Genomic DNA, 22,821 nt, shown 5'->3' with positions numbered 1-22,821 from the left:
TAATAAAGCATTGCTACTGTTTTAGAGATAATTTATATTAACAAAAAGAGTTTATTTCGCTCCAAGTCACCAAGAAAGTAAATGTCGTTCTGGAATTTTGTATGTGATTATTTTTCGCTTGCCAGTAGCAAAACTTCCTCCACTAGTCACCCCTAGCTGCGCTTCTCTCGAGCATGATAAAGCAATGCAACTTTTTTCGAGGCCAGTAATATTAACAGACGCGTTTCTTTTGAGGATAGCGCAAAATGATGAGAAGTGTTTATATTCCTAGTAGTTTCAAGCCACCAATGTATGGCTCTGTATGCATGCTATGGCAAACGCTTGTTTGGCGCTTGGTTTACGTTGTACGAACGATGACTAGAGGTGCAATTCCTTTGAGGCAACACTAAATAACATGTAGCATGATATTTGATACTTGCAAGAGTTGTCATTGTTGTTGTTTCCATGCGATGTCAAAGATGATGTAGTTATGAGATGTGGAATAATGGTGCTGGTGCAACATGTATATAATCGACTGTAGCCGAGTCTATGTCATTTGCGAAAAAGGCCACCGGAATAGCGTTCGAGGTAAATTTTCAATGCATTGCATGAAATAAATTGTGACATACGATCAGCTAGTGTATTGTTTTGCGAGGGCAAGAATGAATCATCAATCAATTATCGTCAACTGATTTTACAATGAAAAAACAATTTCAGAGATTATTCTACTAAGCAGTTGTTTCTAAAATTTCACAGCATTATAGAATAATATCCGAAGGTATAAATAAGCGACTTATATAAAATAACAGCGTAGTTCTACGTCAACAATGCGGTCGTATCTTGGACACAACCTACTATAATTTTTTTTTATTAATTCGTTTATTTTTATAAGCTCAGTTACATAAGTTTAAAGGAGCCGAATTCTTAACTATATTTTTATAACTATATATAAACAATTTCCTAATTCTATGGTTAGTAAGGTAGAAAACCGATTACTCGCAGTTGACTCGAGTTTAGAAGGGTGACATTTTTCTCGGGAAAGGGATGGGATATATAAAAATTATATAGATGTTGATGATCAAACTCAATTCTTAAATCTATTCGTATATCTGTATTGTATTTAAATTTCAACTTATTCTACTGTTTATAGCAAGGGACCAATTACTCGCAAAGGAAGAAAAGGAAGGTATAAGGATATAGGGACAATCACACACGAAGATCGATAGTTTTAAAGAAAACATATATTTGGGACATGTAATCAAGGTCTAACCGAGCCAACACATCTCTCACCGGCACATTGGGTTGTCTTCCTCGGGCCCGAAGTGAATTTTTTAAATTCGATCTGGCGACCTCGCACGACCAAACAACGTGCTCGATGTCGTGATAACCTTGGCCACAATCGCAGAGATTGCTGCATCAACCATCAGTTTATAACACTTCTCTTCACACGAATATCGCGGACTCATTGGCTGCTTTGACATATGGGCATGTTTCACTCATACGGATCTCTTCTCACTGTATCCCTTCCATTCGATTGAATAACCGCACCTTCATTCAAACCGCTTGCCATGTTGTTATTTACGTTTGTCCCTATCAATCGAACTAGTGACCGACACTCAATTGACACCCGACGATGCTTGGTTTGTTTTCAGAGAAAAACAGGAAAAACTGGCGAGAGTGCATTTTTATTGCTTTCATTCTTACGCTCCACGCATTATTGTAAGAGTGTGAGTGAGGGGCATTAGAAAATGCTCCTCCACCTCCTGCTCTGTGTATGCCTTGCTTATGTGACAGTGAATAAACCGAAATCATGCTTTAATGCGAAAAGCCGAGGTTGTGAGAATGAATTATTTATTTTTGTTCGGCCAAATACATTCATCACATTCAAATGAGAAGGAACAACGTTCGATTGACAATGAACCCTTTCGGATCTCAATTTACGAGGTTACCCAAATTCCAGCGATCGAGCAATGTTTTCTTTTATGACAAATGGTATTTTTTGTTATTTTCGTCGATTTCTTTCGATTGAGAATGAATTTTCACCGCACTGACTAGAGGTGAACGAACTTTCGCGGTTCGAGAGTGTCGTAAACATGAGAGATGCAATAATTTCAGAAGGAAATGTAAAATACAATTATCGTTTAACAATTTTCCCGTTCACATTATTTGGTAGTAGGCTTGGGCATCATATCAAACGGAAAAGGACGGTCATAAAATTTACGAGGTACATTAGAATTACGGTGAACATAATCTATTACAATGCATGAGTTGATCTTAAATGGCAACTTTTCGAACCTTTTATTTTTTAGGTGTACCGGTAAGTTTCTTCGGTTTTACAACAGATGGCATAACTTGATTATTTTTCCAGTGAATCAAATTTCCAGACATTCGTTGAAAAGCTACTACCATTGCGCGTCTTTTTTAGTATATCTCAAGAAATTGAAGCATAAACAACATAGTTTTTTGCCACTTCGAATATGTCGAATTTCGTACCAACGAGAGTGTTTTTGCGGGGAGTGTTACTTCATTACTTCAATATGAAGAATACAGGTGCGGAAAGTCATCGCATTTTGGTGGAAGTTTATGGTGACAATGCTCCAACTGAGCGAACGTGTCAGACGTGGTTTGCACGGTTCAAAAGTGGTAATTTTGGCTTGGAAGACGAAGAACGTTCCGGACCGCTAAAAAAGTTTGAAGATGAAGAATTGGACGCTTTACCTGATCAAGGTCCGTCACAAACGCAACAAGAACTTGCAGATACACTTGGAGTAACTCAGCAAACCATATCCGATCGTTTAAAAGCAATGGGAATGATCCGAAAGATAGGATAATTCATAAATAACTGTGTTCTACTAGTCAACCACTTTCATTTGATACTCATATTGATGGGGTTTTGGAAAATCGATGAGGTTTTGAGAAAATATGTGATCCGCAATTTTGTAGCGGCTGCCATCTTGAGTTTCAAGATCAGAAATACGTAGTTTTATAATGACTACAGAGATAAAGGTGTGTTCCAAATTTCAGATCAATCGGTCAACAGAAAGGGGGTCAAATTTCTATTAATGTGTGTCAGCGCTACAGACAAACACGTTACATACAAACATACAAACAGATTACAGGGCAAGCTAAATAAAACCGTTTAAAAAAACGGACAATTCTATCCCATTTAGTTTGATATGTGCGGATGGCCACTTTGCCCCCATTAGGTAACCACTTTACCTCCAAGCAAAAAAAAAAGTTCGATTTTTCACCTTTTATTTCTAGTGATGAAAAGTGTACTATTTTGAATTTTTATAGTAAAAGCCGTTTGCTATCTTGAAGAACAATAATATTCTTCGAGAAACGGGAATTGAAGCGGTATGTGGGCGCTGGAAATGGGCATATTCCTTAGGGTGACCACTTTGCCCCCACTTCCCCTATTAAGCAATCTTGTCCCGAGCGGAAGCTTTGAAACGTTTTCATTCCGATATTTGTCTGAAGTCGGCCTTTACATGCGTTCCGTTGTTCGTAGGGTGACATCCTTTGAAACTTGTCAACACCTATGGGTCCACATTTTGCTCGCTTTGTTCGGTTTGAGAGTCCGATTGGGTTGTTCACTTGCTAGGTACGATCTTCTAGAAGACGAATACGTTTACTGTCGTACATAATCGAATCCAAGTTCCTCTCTCAGAGTTACGTTAGCTCAGAAATCGAAGCATATGTTCAAAATTCCAAGCACGAATGCCGTTCCAAGCCACCACCAGGATAAAGGCGAGAGATGAAAAAAAAAACCTTTTAGAAGTCAGGATGGAGTGCAATTCCGCTAATAAATAACTTCCGGGAAAGGCAACCTCTCATTCATTTTCTCCGCTTTAACCTATGAGCTAGAAGCGAGGAGCGGATCTAAATTTGAAAACTTTTTCAAATTTCCTCGATGATGCTATCTTCTCCACGGGGAAGACTGAAAGTTATGTCGAATTTCGTTCGAGTAATCTATTCGCAACTTAATTTTCTACGTGAAAATAGAGAGTGGGGGCTCAATTTTGGAACGTCGCCCAGTCGGGGGAGGAAGCAAACCCATAAACAGTGCTAATCCAGTCCAGCTGGTAGCTGCTAGTAATGAGCCCATTGCATGAAGTGGCTACTGGTGCACCTGAATGCAGTAGCGCTCGAAAGCTGTCACCATCATTAATCCCACATTTAATATGAATGATGTACTTTAAATCGCATCTGTTTGCTCTCCGAACATTTTGCGAGTGCGGGAGTGTGGGAGGACTTCAGAAAGTGTCCTTAATTTATCAAGCAGCGGCATAATTTATCATTCTCAGCACCGGATGCTTCCGCTTTCCTATGCCGCCATTGTGTCATTTGCTCGGTGGAACCCGGAGACTGCGTCATTTTCTGTAACAATTTAATGAAATTCTATAAACAGACATACACACACCCACATATACTGAGAATATCCTCTGACGAAGATACAAATTGGCCGCATCTCCCGCGCGTTTTGCGGTGGTTTACGCGAAAATTTATCACAATAATATATGTGGAACCCGTCAAACCGCATATATTGGCTGGGCTGTGTGTGCCATGTCCTGGAGGCGCTTTTAGCGGAAGCACGCCACATCCGCGAGCGCAAACAACAATATGATGGGATTTGATAAATGTCTTCGAATAAATAATTGTGCCGTTTTGGTTACCGAGAGATGGTGCGTGAGACGAACGTTTACTAATTGTACTGCGTAGAAAGCGTGTGATATAAATGCTGTTAAGAGGCGTTGAGAGCTTCCCAACAATCGAAGTTACAATAATTTCCGAAATATTTCAGTCATAAGTGAAACGGCTCGTCCGATTTTAATGAAATTATACACAAACAAGTAGAAGGGTCAGAGCCTAGGGGCACGCACGGAAGTTTGACGTAGGACTGTGATTGTTCAGAACACTTGGTTATTTCAAATGTAATTCTTGTCATTTTTCAGAAATCTGTTAGTTTAACTTTTTTGAAACTCTAAATAGTAGCCATGAAAAGGGCCGTTTGTTATATGTACTAATAACCGTCAAACGGTTTGTAACGAACAAAGAAAGAAAATAAGTTTCTGGCAGGAAGTTCAACTGTCTAACTGAAAATGATTAATGAATATCAATGTGACACATAACAGGGTGGAATGGTAGAAAAATGATATCGCGATTGATTACATTGAATGTGAAGTTAATGGGAAGAAACAAAAAAAAACAAGCAGAAAACTTACAATTTCGTGATATTTTGAGGTAAAATACACATTAAATCATGAAGTCATTGTTACACATTAAATCATGGTATTGTAATTTCTTTCTATTGTGTTATTCATATCATTAGTCTTATTCTAAGGCATTAGGAGCAGTAGCCTTTTCGGTGAAATAATGTTCATTTGCAGACTATCACAATCAAGTCGTATTGGTTCTACTGCTCAATCTATCATAGAAGGAAATGAGTCATTGAGAAATATGAATATGAGTCACGAAGAATATTAATATTTCAATTCGTTTCACTTTTGTGATGCGATGTAATGCCGATCTCAATAAGTCTTCGCATCATAATCGCTGCCTCCTCCTAATTAATGAACGATCAATGTATGGGTGACGCTTTTCTCGTTGCTTTGATGAAATCTTGCATGAAGTTTGAGTGATGCATGAAATCTTGCATCTGATTAACATCTTGCTAATTTGTTAGATAGAACGAACTATTGCACGCAATGTACATACAACATTCAGACCAGGCGCAAATTGAGACGCGTATAGCGCGAGTAACTTGCCGCGATATAGCGCCTGTTTTTGTGGCTAATGAAAACAGATAGAACGGCGCAAATTGGCCAGATGACGCGAGATTGTGGAGCGCTCGTGAGACACGACTCGCGTGACGCTGTGGCTGAATCACAGTTTCTCGTGCTGGTCGTACCGGTTGTGGTAGTTGTGTTGGTGAACAATCATATAGTGCGGTGAGTTTGGCACTGTGTGGTCGTACCGGTCGGGTGATTGTGTTAGTAAATAAATATATCGCGCAAATCTGTGTGAATCAGACATTGTATGCGAGTGGCACGTTATTTACACCAAACTGTGACTGAATATGCGCTCCACCACGCTACGTTTGTGGCACGTATGAGTCGTGTTGGTAGTCTCGTGTTCGTTTACGAGCGCTATACGCTTCTCAATTTGCGCCTTGCCTCATGGGAACTAAGTTGGAAGAAAGAATGCATAATACATGATTTACCTACGCATCCGCTCGCATAACCTACCTCTTTTATTTGTTAAATTGCTCACTTGTTTCATTATTTTCACCGTTGATGTCTAAGGCGAAAAAAATGTTGGATAAATTTGCCGTCTAATGGTATATTTTATAACATATATCGTAAAAACGATTCTGTGTAATATGCATTTGAAAACTCTTAATAACATTTTTCGTAGAGTGACCCCCCTATATAGAAATCAAAGACGTAGTCCTACGTCAAAACTTGGTAGGCATGAGAATAGGTTGTAAACTATATATGATACCGCTAGGGCACTGATTACTATATATTAAATACCGATTTCACAGAACAAAAAAATCTGAATAATTTTTTTCTTGTAAATTTGACTTCAAACATTAACATATAACAACAAGATACTCTATTTACTCTATTACCATACTCTATTTTTAATAGCAATTTCAGTATTTTTGTGTAAAAAATATTCAAATAATTGAACCGTCGGTCGTTTTTCAAACAGAACGAATTTATTTATGTTGTTAAACAACAGATGGCGCTGGGCCCGCTACATCTGACTTTCATCCACATATTTGAAGTAACCTCACTTCGTCAAAAGCCAGGTGTATCGCCGGCGAGCTGGAAGTATTTTTGAATGAGTACAGCAAATTATTCAAATACTTCAAATCACACATGCTCGATTTACAAAATGACAACCACGCTATTTTCATCAATTCTGATAAAACACCTGCTGGAGACAATTTTGATGTCAGATAGGAAGTACAATTTCATCGCGGATACGGATGAATTATTTTGAACGATTGAATTTGAATCGAACGGATTTAGGAATGCAATAGTCAATTTCAATCGAATCGTGAAATTCGTTCGAGTTTCAAACCAATCGGTTTCCGAAATATGAATACCTGTTCGACACTGGTACCACATGGTGTATGGTCCATGCGGTAATATGAAACTTTTATCGTCTTGCATGGTAGACGGAAAATGTACAAAGCGATTTCCTAGAGAATTCACCAACGACACGATCACAAGCGTAGGCTGATATCTAATATATCAATGAATAAATAAATGGCGGGCAATTATTCACATATATCGACAACGCAGACATTGAAATTGAAAATCGTTAGTAGTACCATATTCGCCTCAGCTGAGCAAAGCATTCAGTACTCATATTAATGTTGAGTTCTGCGGATCGGTGAAGAACAATTGATACATTTGCCAATCCGTGATAAAAGAAAAAATATGGCTGTGTTTTAAAATTAGAATACCAATGTGAATACTCCTCGATTGAATGACAACGTCGAAATAATACGGTTCCAAATAGGACGGTACATTAACTCATTGACCTTCAAGTACCTAGGTGTCTGGTTTGATTCAAAATACACTTGGAATACCCACATTACGTATTTGAAACAAAAATGTCAAAAAAGGGTCAACCCTCTCCGCTCGATTTGCGGCACATGGTGGGTAGCTCATCCGGGAGATTTCATAACGCTTTTTAAAACTGTCTATTCTGCAGTACGGCTCTTTCCGCTTTCTCTCAGCAGCTAAAAGTCACCTTCTAAAAATAGAACGAATTCAGTATTATTGTCTGCGTTGAGGAAAAAGAAATGTCGTATTTCTGATCGAAATTTGACGCTTTATTCAACATACTTAAAATTATCCAATTTAAGTCAAATATGCGCCGTTTTGTTCGCAAACTTGTTGCCATTTAGAAGGCAACTTCATTACCCGATTATCATGGGCACGTTGGATTTCCATTATTCACAATTAGCGACTTCATCATATTTCCCACGATTTTATTTTAGTCTTATCAATGCCCTAGACTAATGAAGGAGATGTGTGATAACTGATAACTGCTGCTTGCCTAATTATTTTCTAGGTTTGTTGTGTATTGTTATGTTTAATCACAATCTAAACGGCTTGATTAAAGTTTTTTTTACTTATTTTATTATAGAAAAAAACAGCGACAACTCACGCCCTCAAACAATAGAATGGTTTATTGATTTCTATGAAGGTTTTCAAAATTATATTTCACATCTACTATCTTCCACATGAACACTAACCACTAATCGTTTATATAAAAAAAAAAGTGATGAGGCACCATTCAATGCGCTCCAACTACACTTCCGCAATTTTAGGACAGGGCGGCTCTCGGAAATTCCTTGGATATATCAATCCCTGCTGATGGACAGCTCTTTTGGCCAAATAAGCCAGAAACGTTTCAATGATTTCTTCGGCCAATGGCGGCCCTATCCCCGGCAGCCGTGGAATCTTGCAACTGTATTCCACCGCAAGATCCGTGCTCCTCGTTAGCGTCTTCCGTCGCATCAGTTCGGTACATTTCACGCTCAGAGGCTCTGTTTGGGTGGCCACTTCGGGCGGGGCAGCTTCCGGTTCTGGCGCTGGTTCATCTTCTTCAGGTTCATTCGGTTCTTCAGACTCATTATGTTCTTCCTCGACTTCTATCACTGCTTGCAACGATTCGTGGTCTTGTTTCGCTTCACTGTGAATCGAGCCCTCAACCAGAGGGGCAGCATTTGGCTCTGGCTCGGAAGTTGGTTCCAAAGTTCTCTTCTTTTCCTGTGTCTGTTCTTCAGGAACCAATCCGAGGATCATGTTCTCGGAAATTTGCGCATCGAGCAGTTTGTTGTCCACTTCAATTCCGCTGGCCTCGAAGATAGAAGTTATCTCCTGACTACGCTTACGCTGTGCTTCGTAGCCTGACGACTTGAAGCTTTCGCCAACAAAGAAATGGTACAACTGGTTGAGATCCTTCACCTCGAGATCTTTTTTATCGGCTTCCTCTAAAAAATCACGCAACGTATTGTAATCATGCTCGCTGATGCTCGCGTCCACTTGACTTTTCTGTTCGACGAAGCTGGCAATGGAAGGAACCGACAGCTCACACTCCCCATCGATTATCGCCTCGTCCACCATACAGATAACCCTGGACAGAACTTCATTAGCGATACGTGTGGCGGAAGAATGTACCGAGCTCATCCGCGAGCGCACCGAGGCCGGTAGTGAATAACTTGACCGACGACGTTCAGGCTCATGATCAGCATCTGGTGTAGCTTCTACTTCCTCCTCTGGTTCCGGACTGCGTTCCAGTTTGTCGGCTCCCGCCATATCAAAACTATAGTTTGAGTAATCATCTAGCAATTCATTCTCCATCGAGGTTTCATCGACATAATTATACGACCGACCGGGACCGGCGGTCCGCGAGAACAGATACAGCAACAACCAGGGTGGCCCCATGTCCTTCAATAGCTGCTGCTTTTCGGCATCCATCAGCTTCTCGTAGTCATACTCCGGTAGACTCTCGCGCAAGTCCTCAATTCGCTGAGCACGCTCCTTGGCATGCACAAGTTTCGCCTCCGGAATACTGACGGAGCTAAGCTGCTGCCGGAGTTTGTCTTCGCGGAGATTTCCCAGCAAAACGATTACACTGTCGAAATCTGGTGCCCGCCGTAGCACCTCGAGTGGATCCGTCTCATCGCCAACAAATTTGAAATCGGAATCTAAACGGGAGGGGACCGTGGATATTTCCGAGAAGCGGTCATCTGTGGAGAGTAGTTCGGCATCGGCGGCAGTGGATTTTGTATCGACACCCTGAAGTGAAACAAAACACAGGAAGTAAAAGTGTTATCCAAACAATCGAGCCCGGAACAGCTTCGGAATTTGCTTGCAAACTGTTGACATGGTTGAAACTTCTGCCCGGGCAAAGTTCGCGCGTCATCCAAAACTGCCCTCCACGAACTCGATTACCGACTGCACTTACCATGACACTCTTGTACTTGTCGATGATGGCATTTTTAAACGAAATTGTTGATAGAACTTTTGGCATCTCTGTCATCGGCTGCTTCCGCTCGAGCAATCCTCCGTCCCTGCGAAAACACGCAGAGAATTCAGTGGCGGGTAAGTGAAGGCATAGAGCGAAAATAAAATAGTTTCGGAACTCAACCTTCGGTCCGGTTGGTTGCCGTGCTTCGAGAAGGAACTCGAATACATAAAAGCACAAAGGCTGGTACAAAGTTTCCTCTTTGCCAGAGAAATAACTCACAAAACTTTTCGCCCATCGACGAACGTTTGCACCGAGTCGCAATCGAGCCGAGCCACGGTCAGAAAGCATTCTTTGAACATCCAAAGCGGAATCGGAGACGGGCCTCCTTCCGGTTCCTCGGACAGCAGCTCGCAGATCATATCGGCCGTTCGCACAAGGCTCTGAGGGACACCGATAAAGTCATTAGAAAGCGGCGGCAATAGGATGGGAGATCGATAGTCAACTTACGTCACTGAGCAGACCAATGAAAACAGCCACAATCTTCAGCCAGTGCAAGTGTGGCCAGTCTAGCATCCTCAGCAGCGACAGGATATTCAGCAGATCGTCCTACCGGCAGAGTGAAACAAGTTATAAAGTTTTTAAACAAGAAAAAAATGCTTACTTCCGGCAGACACAATCCTTGCCATTTCTCCAGAAGGGTTCGCTTCTGCACAAAATATCCTTTACCGAGCTGTATCACAAAGGGAAATCGTTTTCGTTTAACAAACCTGGAAACAAAAATACCCTTCCCCTGCAGCTTCAAAAACAATCTTCTAATTACCTGATCGATTAGCACCCGCAGAGCACCCGCCGTCAGCCGCCCAGCGCGAGCTTCCGGTTCATAGCGGGGTTTAATGGGTGGCACCCGATCCGTTGCCAAACATCGGAAATAAGCGGCCGACCAGCGCAATAAATCAAACGGTTGCGTACGAATGACAGCTTCGGTAAAAGGGTTATCGGAAAAGAGGGTGAGGGAGAAAATTTTCTTTCGAATCACCAAGCAAGGCGAAGATTCGCCACGCGTCACTTACCTTTGGCGTAAAGTTTGAGCACGTTGTTAAAGTTTTCCGGTATCACAATCTGCTCCGGGCAGTAGATTTCCGACAGGAGAACCATACCAAACAGGGCACGTTTTTTTTTCTTGCCCTTCACCGAGGGAATAAAACTTTTTTCGACCACGACCAAAATGGTGTGAAAATGGCGAGAGAACACAATTGAGGATGGGGCGATGGCCGGTGGATCAGCGAACCGTCTGCTGCTTCGGTTGTTTGGTTCGATATCAAACGTATTGCCAAGGGATTTGTTTGTTTGGCGTTGTGGCGTCGTTGGGTAACACAGCCGGGACGTTTCTAGGATACGGTGAATGCGGGCGGGTGTGTGTATGTGTGCACGCATGATTAGGTTGTTTGGGGAAATATGCTCGAAATTCAATTTTTGGTAATCGGAGCATGTACTCACAAACATTTTTATCATTCCGTTAGTTCATTTCATCCCTGAACAAATATTAATGAAGCGTGAAATAGAATTACGCGTTGTTACTATTTTTATTATTTGTTGTTTTTGTTCTTGAATAACACGAATTGAATAAAGGAAATCCATTTTTTGAAGTTGCAAGAAAGACGGATGCATTATGTCTGGGAAATAGCCCGAAGTAGCGTAGGACTCAACAAAGGGGACAGCCTTCGTTAAATATATTTTCAAACAATTTGTTTTATTTTCTTCTTCTGCGTGAAGTACTATTAGTTCGTATATCACTTTAGATCATTGTATTGTAAGAAATCGTAATAACTTTTAATAATTCTTTTGTGAAAGGTTTGGTGGCCCTGAAAAGCATCAATGGATTCATTCTTGTTCTTGCGATGTCGACATTTGTGGCTTCATTTGGTCAATGCACTATTCTACACAAACAGAATGCGGCCACATGCAATTTCGCATCAATATCATCACTGTGGTGTGCCGGATCGATTACACGCAAGTGATTTCTCAATTTTACTTTGGTATCGTTTACTGTTTGGTAATCATGTGATTTATACATGAAAACGAGAAAAAAAAATCAATTTTAGTGAGTCAGAACGTTGTCACGGCACGCTGGAATGGGCCATATGGAAGAAACAAAACAAAGTTTAAATAACTCTCGATTTTATGATGTTATGAGCAAAAATTGCTTATAACATAATTGCTCTCGTAACTGATTGATAATTGTATTGTTACTTATTTCTATCATTGAAGGGGTAAAAAGGTCCAGAAAATAGTCGTATTCTAAGTCCTCTGGAATAGCAGCATTTTCAATGAAATGTTGCTTAATTAAATATTTTTTTTCTCAAATCGCATACACTGACAATGTAAGTCTTGAAAATATCGTCAAGTTATCGCGAAAATAATGCAAATTTGTTTGTTTCCATGAGGGTGAGAAAGTGAAAAAGACACACAAAAATATCGTTGTATTTATCTTCTTCGACGTGATTCTACAAATATCCATTGCACGATGTCACACTATACTGCCGTTATACGCATAGTTGTCCCATGTCACTTTCTGACAATATTCACTTTTCCTCATAAAACGATGTTTTTATACCTAGTCTTCCAGAAAACCACAAAAAACTTATTGTTTGTTCCCAGCTTTTCGAAAAACAACATCAAGTTCAATTGTCCCATGTTGATATTCTATGCATAACTATCTCTGAAAGTATTTTCTCTAGATCCATAATAAATGAATCGGTTCAAGTACTAGAATTTCATGTCACGCTTTCAGCATGGCTAATGCAGTCATTTCTGGTTTGGAAGAACGAATGAATTTATACTCAAACAAATGAAAAAAAAAGTTTAACAGAACACGTGTACACCTTGATAGCGATTGACTAATAACAATGAGATTTATATTCTGCCAAAGTATTGCAGATCACCCCATTCTTCATAAAACGATGTTTTTATGCTTAATATTTTGGAAAAAAACACCAAAAAACTCATTGTATTTCAAAAAACAACATTGTCCCATGTTGTTACTCTAGGCATAACTGTCCCACCATGTATTTTTAAACCGTAATCAAGCTTGATTGATTCAGGTGAGGGGAACTTTTCGCATTTCATTGGACAACAGTTCACTGCTTATAAAAAAACCCGGTGTATTGCCAAACTGCAATGCTTAAAGCTTCTGTTAGAAAAACTTGCTAGAAAACTTTGATTGCGTTTTTCTCAGTTGCTGATTTTGGAACATGCGACAACTATGCGTAAATCGGCAGTATACTCATATTCAGCTGGAGCTTCAAAAATATCTGTTTTTAATTGATAAGAAACTTACTGAAAATACCGTTTTTACATTGATGTGGAAGGCAATTGAATGTAAACCAGAGATCGAAATTCTCGCTCGGCTGCGCGATAAATATTCAGTCAATCAATCTAGTTTTCGATGAACCGTGTATTGTTGATAAAGGGTGTGTCACATCAAATTGCATCACGGAAAAAACGCTGTAGAAATTCGCCCAGTAGACCGATCCTTTTGAAAATTTTATACAGTAAAATAAAAACTATTAAACAACTTTTGGCATTTTCTTTTTATTCATACTTCGAGCCCAAGCCCGTATGCCCGTATGTATTGACAACTTTTGAGTTCTTCCGGAGGGCCTGCTTCATAATCGCCCAATATTTCTCTATTGGGCGAAGCTCCGGCGCGTTGGGCGGGTTCATTTCCTTTGGCACGAAGGTGACCTCGTTGGCTTCGTACCACTCCAACACGTCCTTTGAATAGTGGCACGAAGCGAGATCCGGCCAGAAGATGGTCGGGCCCTCGTGCTGCTTCAATAGTGGTAGTAAGCGCTTCTGTAGGCACTCCTTAAGGTAAACTTTTACCGTGCCGGTCATCACCGTTTACCGTGCCGGTCATCACGAAGGGGGCGCTCCGCTTTCCGCAAGAGCAGATCGCTTGCCACACCATGTACTTTTTGGCAAACTTCGATAGTTTCTGCTTGCGAATCTCCTCCGGAACGCTGAATTTGTCCTCTGCGGAGAAGAACAACAGGCCCGGCAGCTGACGAAAGTCCGCTTTGACGTTGGTTTCGTCGTCCATTACCAGGCAATGCGGCTTCGTCAGCTTTTCGATGTACAGCTTCCGGGCTCGCGTCTTCCCCACCATGTTTTGCCTTTCGTCGCGGTTAGGAGCCTTCTTAACCTTGTATGTACGCAGGCCCTCCCGCTGCTTGGTCCGCTGGACGAATGAACTTGACAAATTCAGCTTATTGGCGACATCCCGGACCGAACTTCTCGGATCGCGTCTAAACTGCTTAGCTACGCGCTTGTGATCTTTTTCACTGACGGAGCATCCATTTTTGCCGTTCTTCACCTTCCGGTCGATGGTTAGGTTCTCGAAGTATCGTTTTAGCACTCTGCTGACCGTGGATTGGACGATTCCCAGCATCTTACTGATGTCCCGATGTGACAACTCCGGATTCTCGGATCTGAGTGCACAGGATTAATTCACGACGCTCTTTTTCGTTCGACGACATTTTTCCAAATTCACGAAAAATTGACAGTGAAGCATGGCCAACGTGATCTATACACTCTTATCTGATTATAAGCGAAAGCTGAAGATATAATTCCTAAAAATTAAATTTCTACAGCGTTTTTTCCATGATGCAATTTGATGTGACACACCCTTTATTTTCGTCTCTTCCTTTTTACCGAAAATTCTTTTTCATACAGAAAGAGATGTGGAAAATCTCTATCTCGGAAGTTTAACGAGCATGCTTTTTCGTCTCTCATTAGGTATTGAAAATATGGAGCAAAAAATCAAAGCTGACTTCACCAACGTTAGTCTGTTAGGACAGCGTCCAAACGATCTGCATTTGGACAGCGTCTGAATTGTACAAATATTAATCCATCTCATGTTCACTTCACGATGAAACCCAATGTTGCCGCATTCACGTTTTCATGCAATGTTTTCAGCAACCATTATCGAAATCAAGGAGTCACTGAAAACGAAAACATTCTTCGGCAATCATAACTCGATAAAAAATAAATATCGGCATTGAATTTCTCGCGAGAATCGAAGTGAGTGTATAACATTCCCTCGCCTCCTATATTCTCATCTATTTTTCCCCATGGGTGAAAACGGATGTTTTTCGTCTCAAATCGGCGAGCGATTTGAGATCTCTGATGTAAACACAAATATTGCCGTGTTTACATCAGAGAGAAGTAGTTCAGCAGTCCTACTAGGAAAGCACATTCCGGGCTGCAAAAATTCAAGCGAGTACAAGAGCACCCGCCACTTGCATGTATCAGAAATGACGATTTCCCCAGGCTCTTTGATAGTGTGTCTGTGTTAGTGAAACACATTCCGGTGTGCATACGAATACAAGTGTCCCCGACTTTCATGTATCGTTCAGACCGGTAACATATTAGAAACGGATTGGGTAGGAAGCGCACAGTGCTTTGTCTGTTATCGTGAACATACTCCAAACACTAAACAATCATAACTGAGTGAAATTTCGGATTCTTTAAGCATTGTTTGAGCTATTGGAACATGTTTTTGGGTCAATAAGTAACAAACATATAACTCTTAGAAATTTTATCTTCCGAATAAAGTGATTATTATACCAGTTCGACGGCAAAGGATTATTAACGCTCGAAACCTTGTACCTCCAACGTAACATTCTCGTTTTTAAAACTGAAAGACGTGGTCCTACGTCAAAAATCTCTTTTATTACCAAGCACTTTACTGCGAATAGTAAATAGTGAGAAATGCGTTGAGTGTAACTGAAATCGATTTTATATACATTGTAAAGAACAATCCTCGAGTCTGTATCCCATACCTTAATTATTCCAAAATTCTGTTATTACCACAGACACTCAATCAGCAATTATTCCTCTTCCAGAGCTCCCCCACTCACCGCCCACGCTGTGGACCGAGCACACAAAGTACGACCCCGGAGACATCCTGCGGGCAAACTGTTCGACACCACCGTCCAAGCCGGGTGCAACAATCACATTCCTGCTAAACAGCATGACGGTAAGTGGCTATCTTTCGTTCTTCACTTGAAGTTACAATCCTCCACCTCCTCCTTCATTCGATACGGAGGCGCATAAATTCTTAACAAGAAGCCGTAAAAAAAACCTTCTACACACACACACACACACTCAGCCCACAAGGGCTCATTTATGGTTAAGCACGCGCTCGCGCCAGTGATTAATTATGAAGCCCCATTCCGAGAGAAGCGAAAAAAAACAGCCGAGCAGCAATCACTGAGCTGAACTCTCGGCACACCTGTGGGAGGGATGCTGGGGGGCGGCACCGGGCGAGAGAGACACAGAGAGCGAGTGGATGTGTAAGGTTATTTATTAGTGCCATTAGTGCCGGACATAATTCCTTTTTAATTAACACATGGGGAGGCGAGGATGCGCGTTCCATGCGGCGAACGAACGACGAGCTCTTCTAGGACACAGTGGTGTAGCTTTCGAGGCCGATAATTATGATGAAGATGATAATATTATTACTGACATAGTTCTGTAGAAGCTCTCTTTATCTCGCCGGAGTTTTCCCCCACACGTGGGGAAGAATTTGCAGGTGATCGGGGACGCGTACCGGGCCCATTGATACCATTGTGAAACGGTCCCACAGTGTGATTAAGTTACCTCCCAACCTCAATACTATCGCGCTGTGATTAATTACAAATTATTTTCGAACGTGCATTTGGTTGCTGGTGCTTGCAAGCAGTGTTGCCACTCGTACAGATTTTTCTGGAAAGATACAGATTGTTTCGTTATTTTCGGTACAGTTCTGTACGGTACATGGTACAGATTTTCGTCAAAAAGTACAGATTGGTACAGATTTTTTCCGCGTGTAAAGTTTCTCACATTTGAACAAAGCAACATTGAGGTACATAACGAATTTTACGCCGCAATATCTCATGGTGCTGCTGATCATAAAAGCATTAACAATGCAATAATTGAGCAGTTTCATAAAGACGGAATTCCTTACAAGGATCGTCTGAAAGAATTCGCGTCGGACGGTGCCACCGTGATCATAGGGGTTTCAAATTCCGTAATGCGCTTGATAAAAATCGATTGCCCAGATCCACACCCAAAACCAATTTTAAGTACATTTTATGTCATCTCGATTTATTACATTAAATGAGCCTAAAAATAACAGATAATGTCTTTTTTTTTTCAATGGCACTAACGTTCCTAGAGGAACTTCGCCGTCTCAACGTAGTATTACTTGCGTCATTTTTATTAGTACTTAGTTGAGATTTCTATGCCAAATAACACGCCTTGAATGCATTCTGAGTGGCAAGCTCTAGAATACGCGTGATCACAGTGCAAGTCGGAGGAAATTTCTTTGACGAAAAATTCCCCCGACCAGAACGGGAATCGAACCCGAACACCCGGCATGTTAGCTATGACGCTAACCACTCGGCCAAGGGAGCACAACAGATAATGTCATGTCTCTCAAATACTGGTATAGCATTTGTACAATATATATGGTATAGCAATATGAAATCAAGATGAGCGAGCGAAAAAAGAGACAAATAAGCTTTCCGCATACTTTGCCACATACACGGCCCAGACCGAGATGGATATAGCTTTTCTTCATGCTCTCCCTTACTCTTAGAAAACACTTTCCAATTTCATTTTATAATTATTTTTATAATTTCATTTTTTTGATTAAACATCGCGAGGGCAGAAAATTTTAATAAATGATCGTATGCAGTCTAGATTCAGAAAAACTATGTACATGGTTTTCCATTCCGGGCTTCCGAAAGTATACAGCCCTGTGCTGACAACCGTTTGACATAGCTGTCAACCAAAGCGTCATATCGTTAGTTGAATGTCTACCATTTTACAATATGGATCGTTTTAGCATCGCACAACGTATTAATTTTGTTAAATTATACTATAAAAATGATGAAAAACCGGCAAATGTTTTTCGAGCATTACGGACGGATATTGGTCGTCATGGACGGCCTACAGAGCACACAATCGCTAATGTAGTGCGTAAATTCGAACAAACTGGATCCGTAGCGGATATTGTGAAACCTGTGCATCATCGTAATGTGCGTTCGGCCGAAAATATTGCTGCTGTTGCTGCCAGTGTGGAGGATGACCCGAATGTTTCGATTACACGGCGTGCTCAGCAATTGGACTTGTCAAACACATCATTGTGGCGAATTTTGCATTTGGACTTGCACCTACATCCATTTAAAGTCCAACTGGTACAAAAATTAGAGCGTGGTGACCATGGAATGCGTCGGGCATACGTCGATTGGGTGAACGAACAACAGCAGCAAAATGCTGAATTTTCGCATCAAATTTTCTTCAGCGATGATGCACCTTTCGAGCTCGGTGGCTATGTGAACACCCAAAATTTCCGTATATGGGGCTCAGAAAATCCACACGTGATTGTTGAGAGGCCATTGCATCCGCCAAAAGTCACTGTTTGGTGCGCATTATGGTCTGGTGTAGTCATCGGGCCGTATTTCTTTGAAAATGAGGACGACGAGACGGTAACTGTGAATGGTGAGCGCTATGGCCGCATGTTAACCGATTTTTTTTGCCACAAATTGAAGATATGGAAACGGATGACATGTGGTTTCAGCAGGACGGCGCCGCGTTCCACACAACACGACCGAACATGGCCATATTGCGAACGAAATTTGAGGGACGCATAATTTCGCGTTTTGGTGATGCCAATTGGCCGTCCAGATCATGCGATTTGAACCCGCTAGAATTTTTTTGTGGGGTTATGCGAAAGACCGTGTCTATGCCAACTCTCCGCAAACTCTTGAACATTTGAAAGACAACATTCGTGAAGCTTTGACCGAGATACCGCCCCATATGCGCCGAAAAGTCATCGAAAATTACCTGTTCCGGATCAAGGTGTGCGAGGAAGCCCTAGGTGGACATTTGAATGATGTTGTATTTCACACATAATGGCATAATCCAAACTTTAATTTGAAATAAAAGTTTCATCGAAATTCGAATTCTAAGTATGTTTTATTTCAATTTACTTACGGAATTTAAAGTTGGAAAACCCTGTATAAGCATCATCAAACCCTCGAATGTCTTTCAAATGTAAATGTAATATTTGTAGTAAAGAAATGAGTATTTTTTCATGTTAATAAAATAGAGTTTTCTCTACAACGAATATTTTCGAAGGTACCGATTTTTCGTACAGATTTTTTAATGAAAAAGTACAGATGAGAAAGATTTTTAACCCTTTGGTACAGATTTAAATGTGGCAACACTGCTTGCAAGTGGTGCTAATTGTGATGAGTGGCTCCGATTGCGGGATGCCACCATTTGGACAAACATATGGTTTTATACGCTTTATTAATGAATAAATATTGCCAGGGGCTTATGTTATTACTGTAATGTTAAAAATATAACGATTATTGTGGTGGAATTTGATGGAATCTGAAAATTTCACGTCAGAAAAAAACTTTCGACCTGCTGCTACTCGAACTCCTTCGAACTACTTCGAACCAAGAAACATTAGAGATCCGAAGTTTCATATGGGAAGCACTTTGAGATGCAATTGAAACTCAGACCATCGAACTTTTCCGAATCACCTGGCGAATCATATGTCCAACTAGTGGGAGTGTGAAACTATAACAAAGGAACTAATGCACAGACTCACACGTTAAGCCATATTTACTCTCAACAAATCGTTTTTATTATACTTCTAGTTTCTGTTTCTCTTCTGCCCTCAGTCGTTTAGTTCTTCTCATGTGTGTCAGAGGTGTTTGGTCGCTTGCACCTTGCCAACTTTTTGTCACGTTTCAATTCTGCTGGTGGCCGCCCTGCTATCGGGAAGGTCTGGGGAACGGGTGTATGGAGGTATGGCAGTGTTCTATCGTTTCGATAGAAAAGTCAATATTTACACACTTTCTATTAAGCGGCAACCGGGGGAAGAGGGCGGATTTGGGGTAGGATCCGGGGGTTAAAAACACTGGTACTCTCCCAGGATATTGCCTGGAAGGATATCGATCTACTGTGTATGAAATCTAGTGCCTGAGGTGAGACTGCGGGACGCATTGTTTGCTTGGGAGAGTTTGGGGATGGGAACGGGGCTTGGAACAATTTCTGATTATAATCGGGCTACGGGTGTTACCATGGGGGAATGCAATCTCACCGCCTAATCTATTCTTAACCATTGGACTATAACAAACAACGAGTAACAAGTAACAATAGCCCTAAGTCACATCCTAAAGCCTGCGTGGTTTATGTATGCGTGTGATAGCCTAGAATTGCTGGAAACGAGCCGGTCCGGAGGGTGCGGATGGGGGTCCGTAGGTGTTGGCTGGCGGGCCGTAAGTTTTGGCTGGTTCCTTGTTTTCGCTGTGCTTGTATTTGATAAAGTACACCTCGGGCTTGCTTGGTTCGGTTGGCTCGGCCTGTGGGATCTCGATCGGGGCGGGGTCCTCAGGTTTCTTCACCAACACGTACACCAGAGTCTTGTGTTCATCCTGTGGCTGGGGTGGGATCTGCTGCTGGATTGGTGCCGGAGGGGCTGGAGCCTTGATGAAGATGATCTTGTAGTGCTTCTTGGGAATGGGTGCCTCCAGGACGGGGCTTCTGATGATCTCGGCTGGCTCCTCTGGGGGAACGTGAACGTAGACGTTCTTGGTGACCAGTTTCTGTACCGGGGGTGGACCATACTCGGCTACAGGTGGACCGTATGCTTGGGCCGGTGGGCCATATTCGGCCGCTGGGGGGCCGTACTCTTGCTTCGGTGGACCGTATTCTTGTTCGGGCAGCTGGAGCTGCTTGGCCGGAACTACAATTCGGCCGCGGGGTGGCTCTGGGAATGCCGAGGCGCACACCGCGCATACTAGAAGAATCTGGAATGGAAAAAAAAGAAGTTCTCATTAGCGTTCCATCCGCAGTAGTTATAATGTATTCAGTGCAAACAGTACGGCAATGGGGAGTTGTGCTTTTTGCACAACTAATGAACACTGGAAGTAAAAATCAACGCAAATGGAACAAATTATGAATATTTAATGGGAATCATCATCATCGGTGGAAAGTTAAAAAGAGTGAGCAGCAGTGGATTGCATGAATGTGAAACGAACTCCCCCGGTGGGAGTGCACTTGAGTAATTTAGCTTCTTTTTATACAATGACCAGCGCTTGTTAATAGCTGCTGATATAAAATGAGAATTTACTTTTAATCTGTATGTGCAATGTCGTGCGTTTGGTTATGATAATATACCTTGAAATTATATAACGATTTCTCATTGTATTTGAGTTTTCTGAATTGACAAGAATGCCGTAATATTGATCAATTTGATATCGCTTGACCTCGGTTTCTTTGCATGCTAAGAAGGTACAATTGTTGGAATATTCCTGGAAATCTTTGCAAAACATTCTCATAGAAAAATACTATGTTTCAAGCAGGGCTATGGAGTCGGAGTCGGAGTCGGATGACCCAATAAAATAAAAAAATATTTAGCTCATAAAACAAAATTTTATTCATTGTAAGGAAACATTGATGTTTATTTTGTTTTTTCCGTGATAATGGTTGATAAATCGAATTAAATCGAATTAAAAAAAAAACGTTTGCCTAAAAAAATGGACAGAGATAAATAATTCAGTTTGATAAATTTTCCATGGAAGGTAATTATATTAGCTAACTTGCAAAAAAAAATCCTACGCCCTCGCGAGCGGTCTTCCGGCAGTTGACAGGAACATTCGTCATGGTGAATGGTTTGAATTGATGAAAATGTGAAGCACTCCCATTTCCCCATACATTTGTTCAGTCCATTTGTGTGCTTTTCCGAACTGAGCTGTCAATAACGGGCAACTTATGCAGCCGCTAGTAGTGAAGTCTAAATTTTTCATTTATTCGATTATCGATCAATCGTTGGGGCATTTTATCAATATTCGATTCATTCGAATTATTGTTTTTCAACATTCAATTAATCGAGCGAATATTTTTTTCTTGTAATAATCACGTATCACGTTGTCATTCCGGTCGCGTGGTCACTCGGGTTGTCGATGTTAGATAGTTGGATATAAAAATGTTGGATAAAACAATTATATAGCCTAATTCTTAACCTAAAAATGCATTAACCTTGAGAAAAATTCCTTCTTTAATGAATCGCGATTACAATGACAATTATTCGATGTATTCATATTTTGATTTCAAAATATTCGATACAAAATTACTCGATTATAATTTCAGATATTCGATTTTTTGAATTAATCGAAAGATTAACTGACGTCTCTAGCCGCTAGAATAGAATAGTAAAAAGGGGGAGAGTAAAAAGAGAATAATATACCCTTGCATAGTAAGTAAGCTGTCGCTAGCGTATAAATATTGAATCTCCTCTGAGGAAAACTCTCAGAATCTTTCTGTGCCCGAAACAACAAAAAGTCGCTTATTCTGCTCGTTTTGTGTTTAATGCTACCCCTCGAGCTGCGAACGCTAGCGAATATTTCATTTGAGTTGCTTCTAGCCATTTGTGTTTGGCTTTGTGTGTGTTGCTTGTTTTTGTTGCGCGAAATTTAGAACTTGTTCATTTTCTGCACATGTGAATAGCACACCTTCGATACTTTTGGTTGCCATTCGTATTTGCTCTCGTACGCATCGGTTCTGTTTTGATGCAACAAACTCCTAGCTTTGTTGACGGTTTTGACCGAGAGTCGCGAAACGATTTTTCATAAACGGTCATTCTCGCGATGTTTCATTTTTATCGCTGCAACTGTGTGCATCTGTTAGACGCATGTTTGATGTTTGTTGAATGGCGATGCACGGAAAATGCCTCTCATTAAATACTCAGTGCAATGCGTGCATTGATATAAAAAAATAAAT

General features: G+C 41.1%; 3 protein-coding genes across 4 annotated transcripts in view; 1 reads left to right on the top strand and 2 right to left on the bottom strand.

Annotated features, from left to right (window-relative positions):
- The window catches only part of LOC129769870 (uncharacterized), a 348,536-nt gene that overhangs the window by 120,547 nt on the left and 205,168 nt on the right, over window positions 1-22,821 (top strand). For both annotated transcript variants that reach the window (XM_055772387.1, XM_055772379.1), the window contains one exon: window positions 15,885-16,018. In XM_055772387.1, the coding sequence (XP_055628362.1) occupies window positions 15,885-16,018 (134 nt within the window). The remainder of the gene's footprint in view (window positions 1-15,884; window positions 16,019-22,821) is intronic.
- Window positions 8,209-11,267, bottom strand: LOC129769861 (uncharacterized). Its single transcript, XM_055772367.1, has 7 exons — window positions 11,049-11,267; window positions 10,799-10,956; window positions 10,640-10,708; window positions 10,486-10,584; window positions 10,258-10,418; window positions 9,976-10,081; window positions 8,209-9,806 (listed from the first exon to the last, which is right to left on the bottom strand). Exons 1-7 carry the CDS (start codon window positions 11,131-11,133, stop codon window positions 8,313-8,315), a joined length of 2,172 nt encoding a protein of 723 aa, XP_055628342.1. The 5' UTR covers window positions 11,134-11,267; the 3' UTR covers window positions 8,209-8,312.
- Window positions 19,586-22,821, bottom strand: part of LOC129769884 (uncharacterized) — a 35,646-nt gene continuing 32,410 nt past the window's right edge. The window contains exon 2 of the mRNA XM_055772398.1: window positions 19,586-20,849. Within this exon, the coding sequence (XP_055628373.1) occupies window positions 20,250-20,849 (600 nt within the window). The 3' untranslated portion in view covers window positions 19,586-20,249. The remainder of the gene's footprint in view (window positions 20,850-22,821) is intronic.

Source organism: Toxorhynchites rutilus, chromosome 1, assembly GCF_029784135.1.
Source record: "Toxorhynchites rutilus septentrionalis strain SRP chromosome 1, ASM2978413v1, whole genome shotgun sequence".
Lineage (NCBI taxonomy): Eukaryota > Metazoa > Arthropoda > Insecta > Diptera > Culicidae > Toxorhynchites > Toxorhynchites rutilus.
Note: the sequence above shows the minus strand (reverse complement) of the source record. Positions and strands in the feature narration are given on the sequence as shown.

Bases quoted from the DNA above. Each gene is read 5' to 3' on its own strand.
- LOC129769861 (XM_055772367.1), bottom strand. From the start codon at position 11,133: ATGGTTCTCCTGTCGGAAATCTACTGCCCGGAGCAGATTGTGATACCG. The intron at 10,082-10,257 runs GTGAGTTATTTC...GTGTTTTCGCAG, and splicing joins GTCGATGGGCGAAAAGTTTT to GGACGGAGGATTGCTCGAGC. The intron at 9,807-9,975 runs GTAAGTGCAGTC...GTTTCACTTCAG, and splicing joins ACAAGTACAAGAGTGTCATG to GGTGTCGATACAAAATCCAC.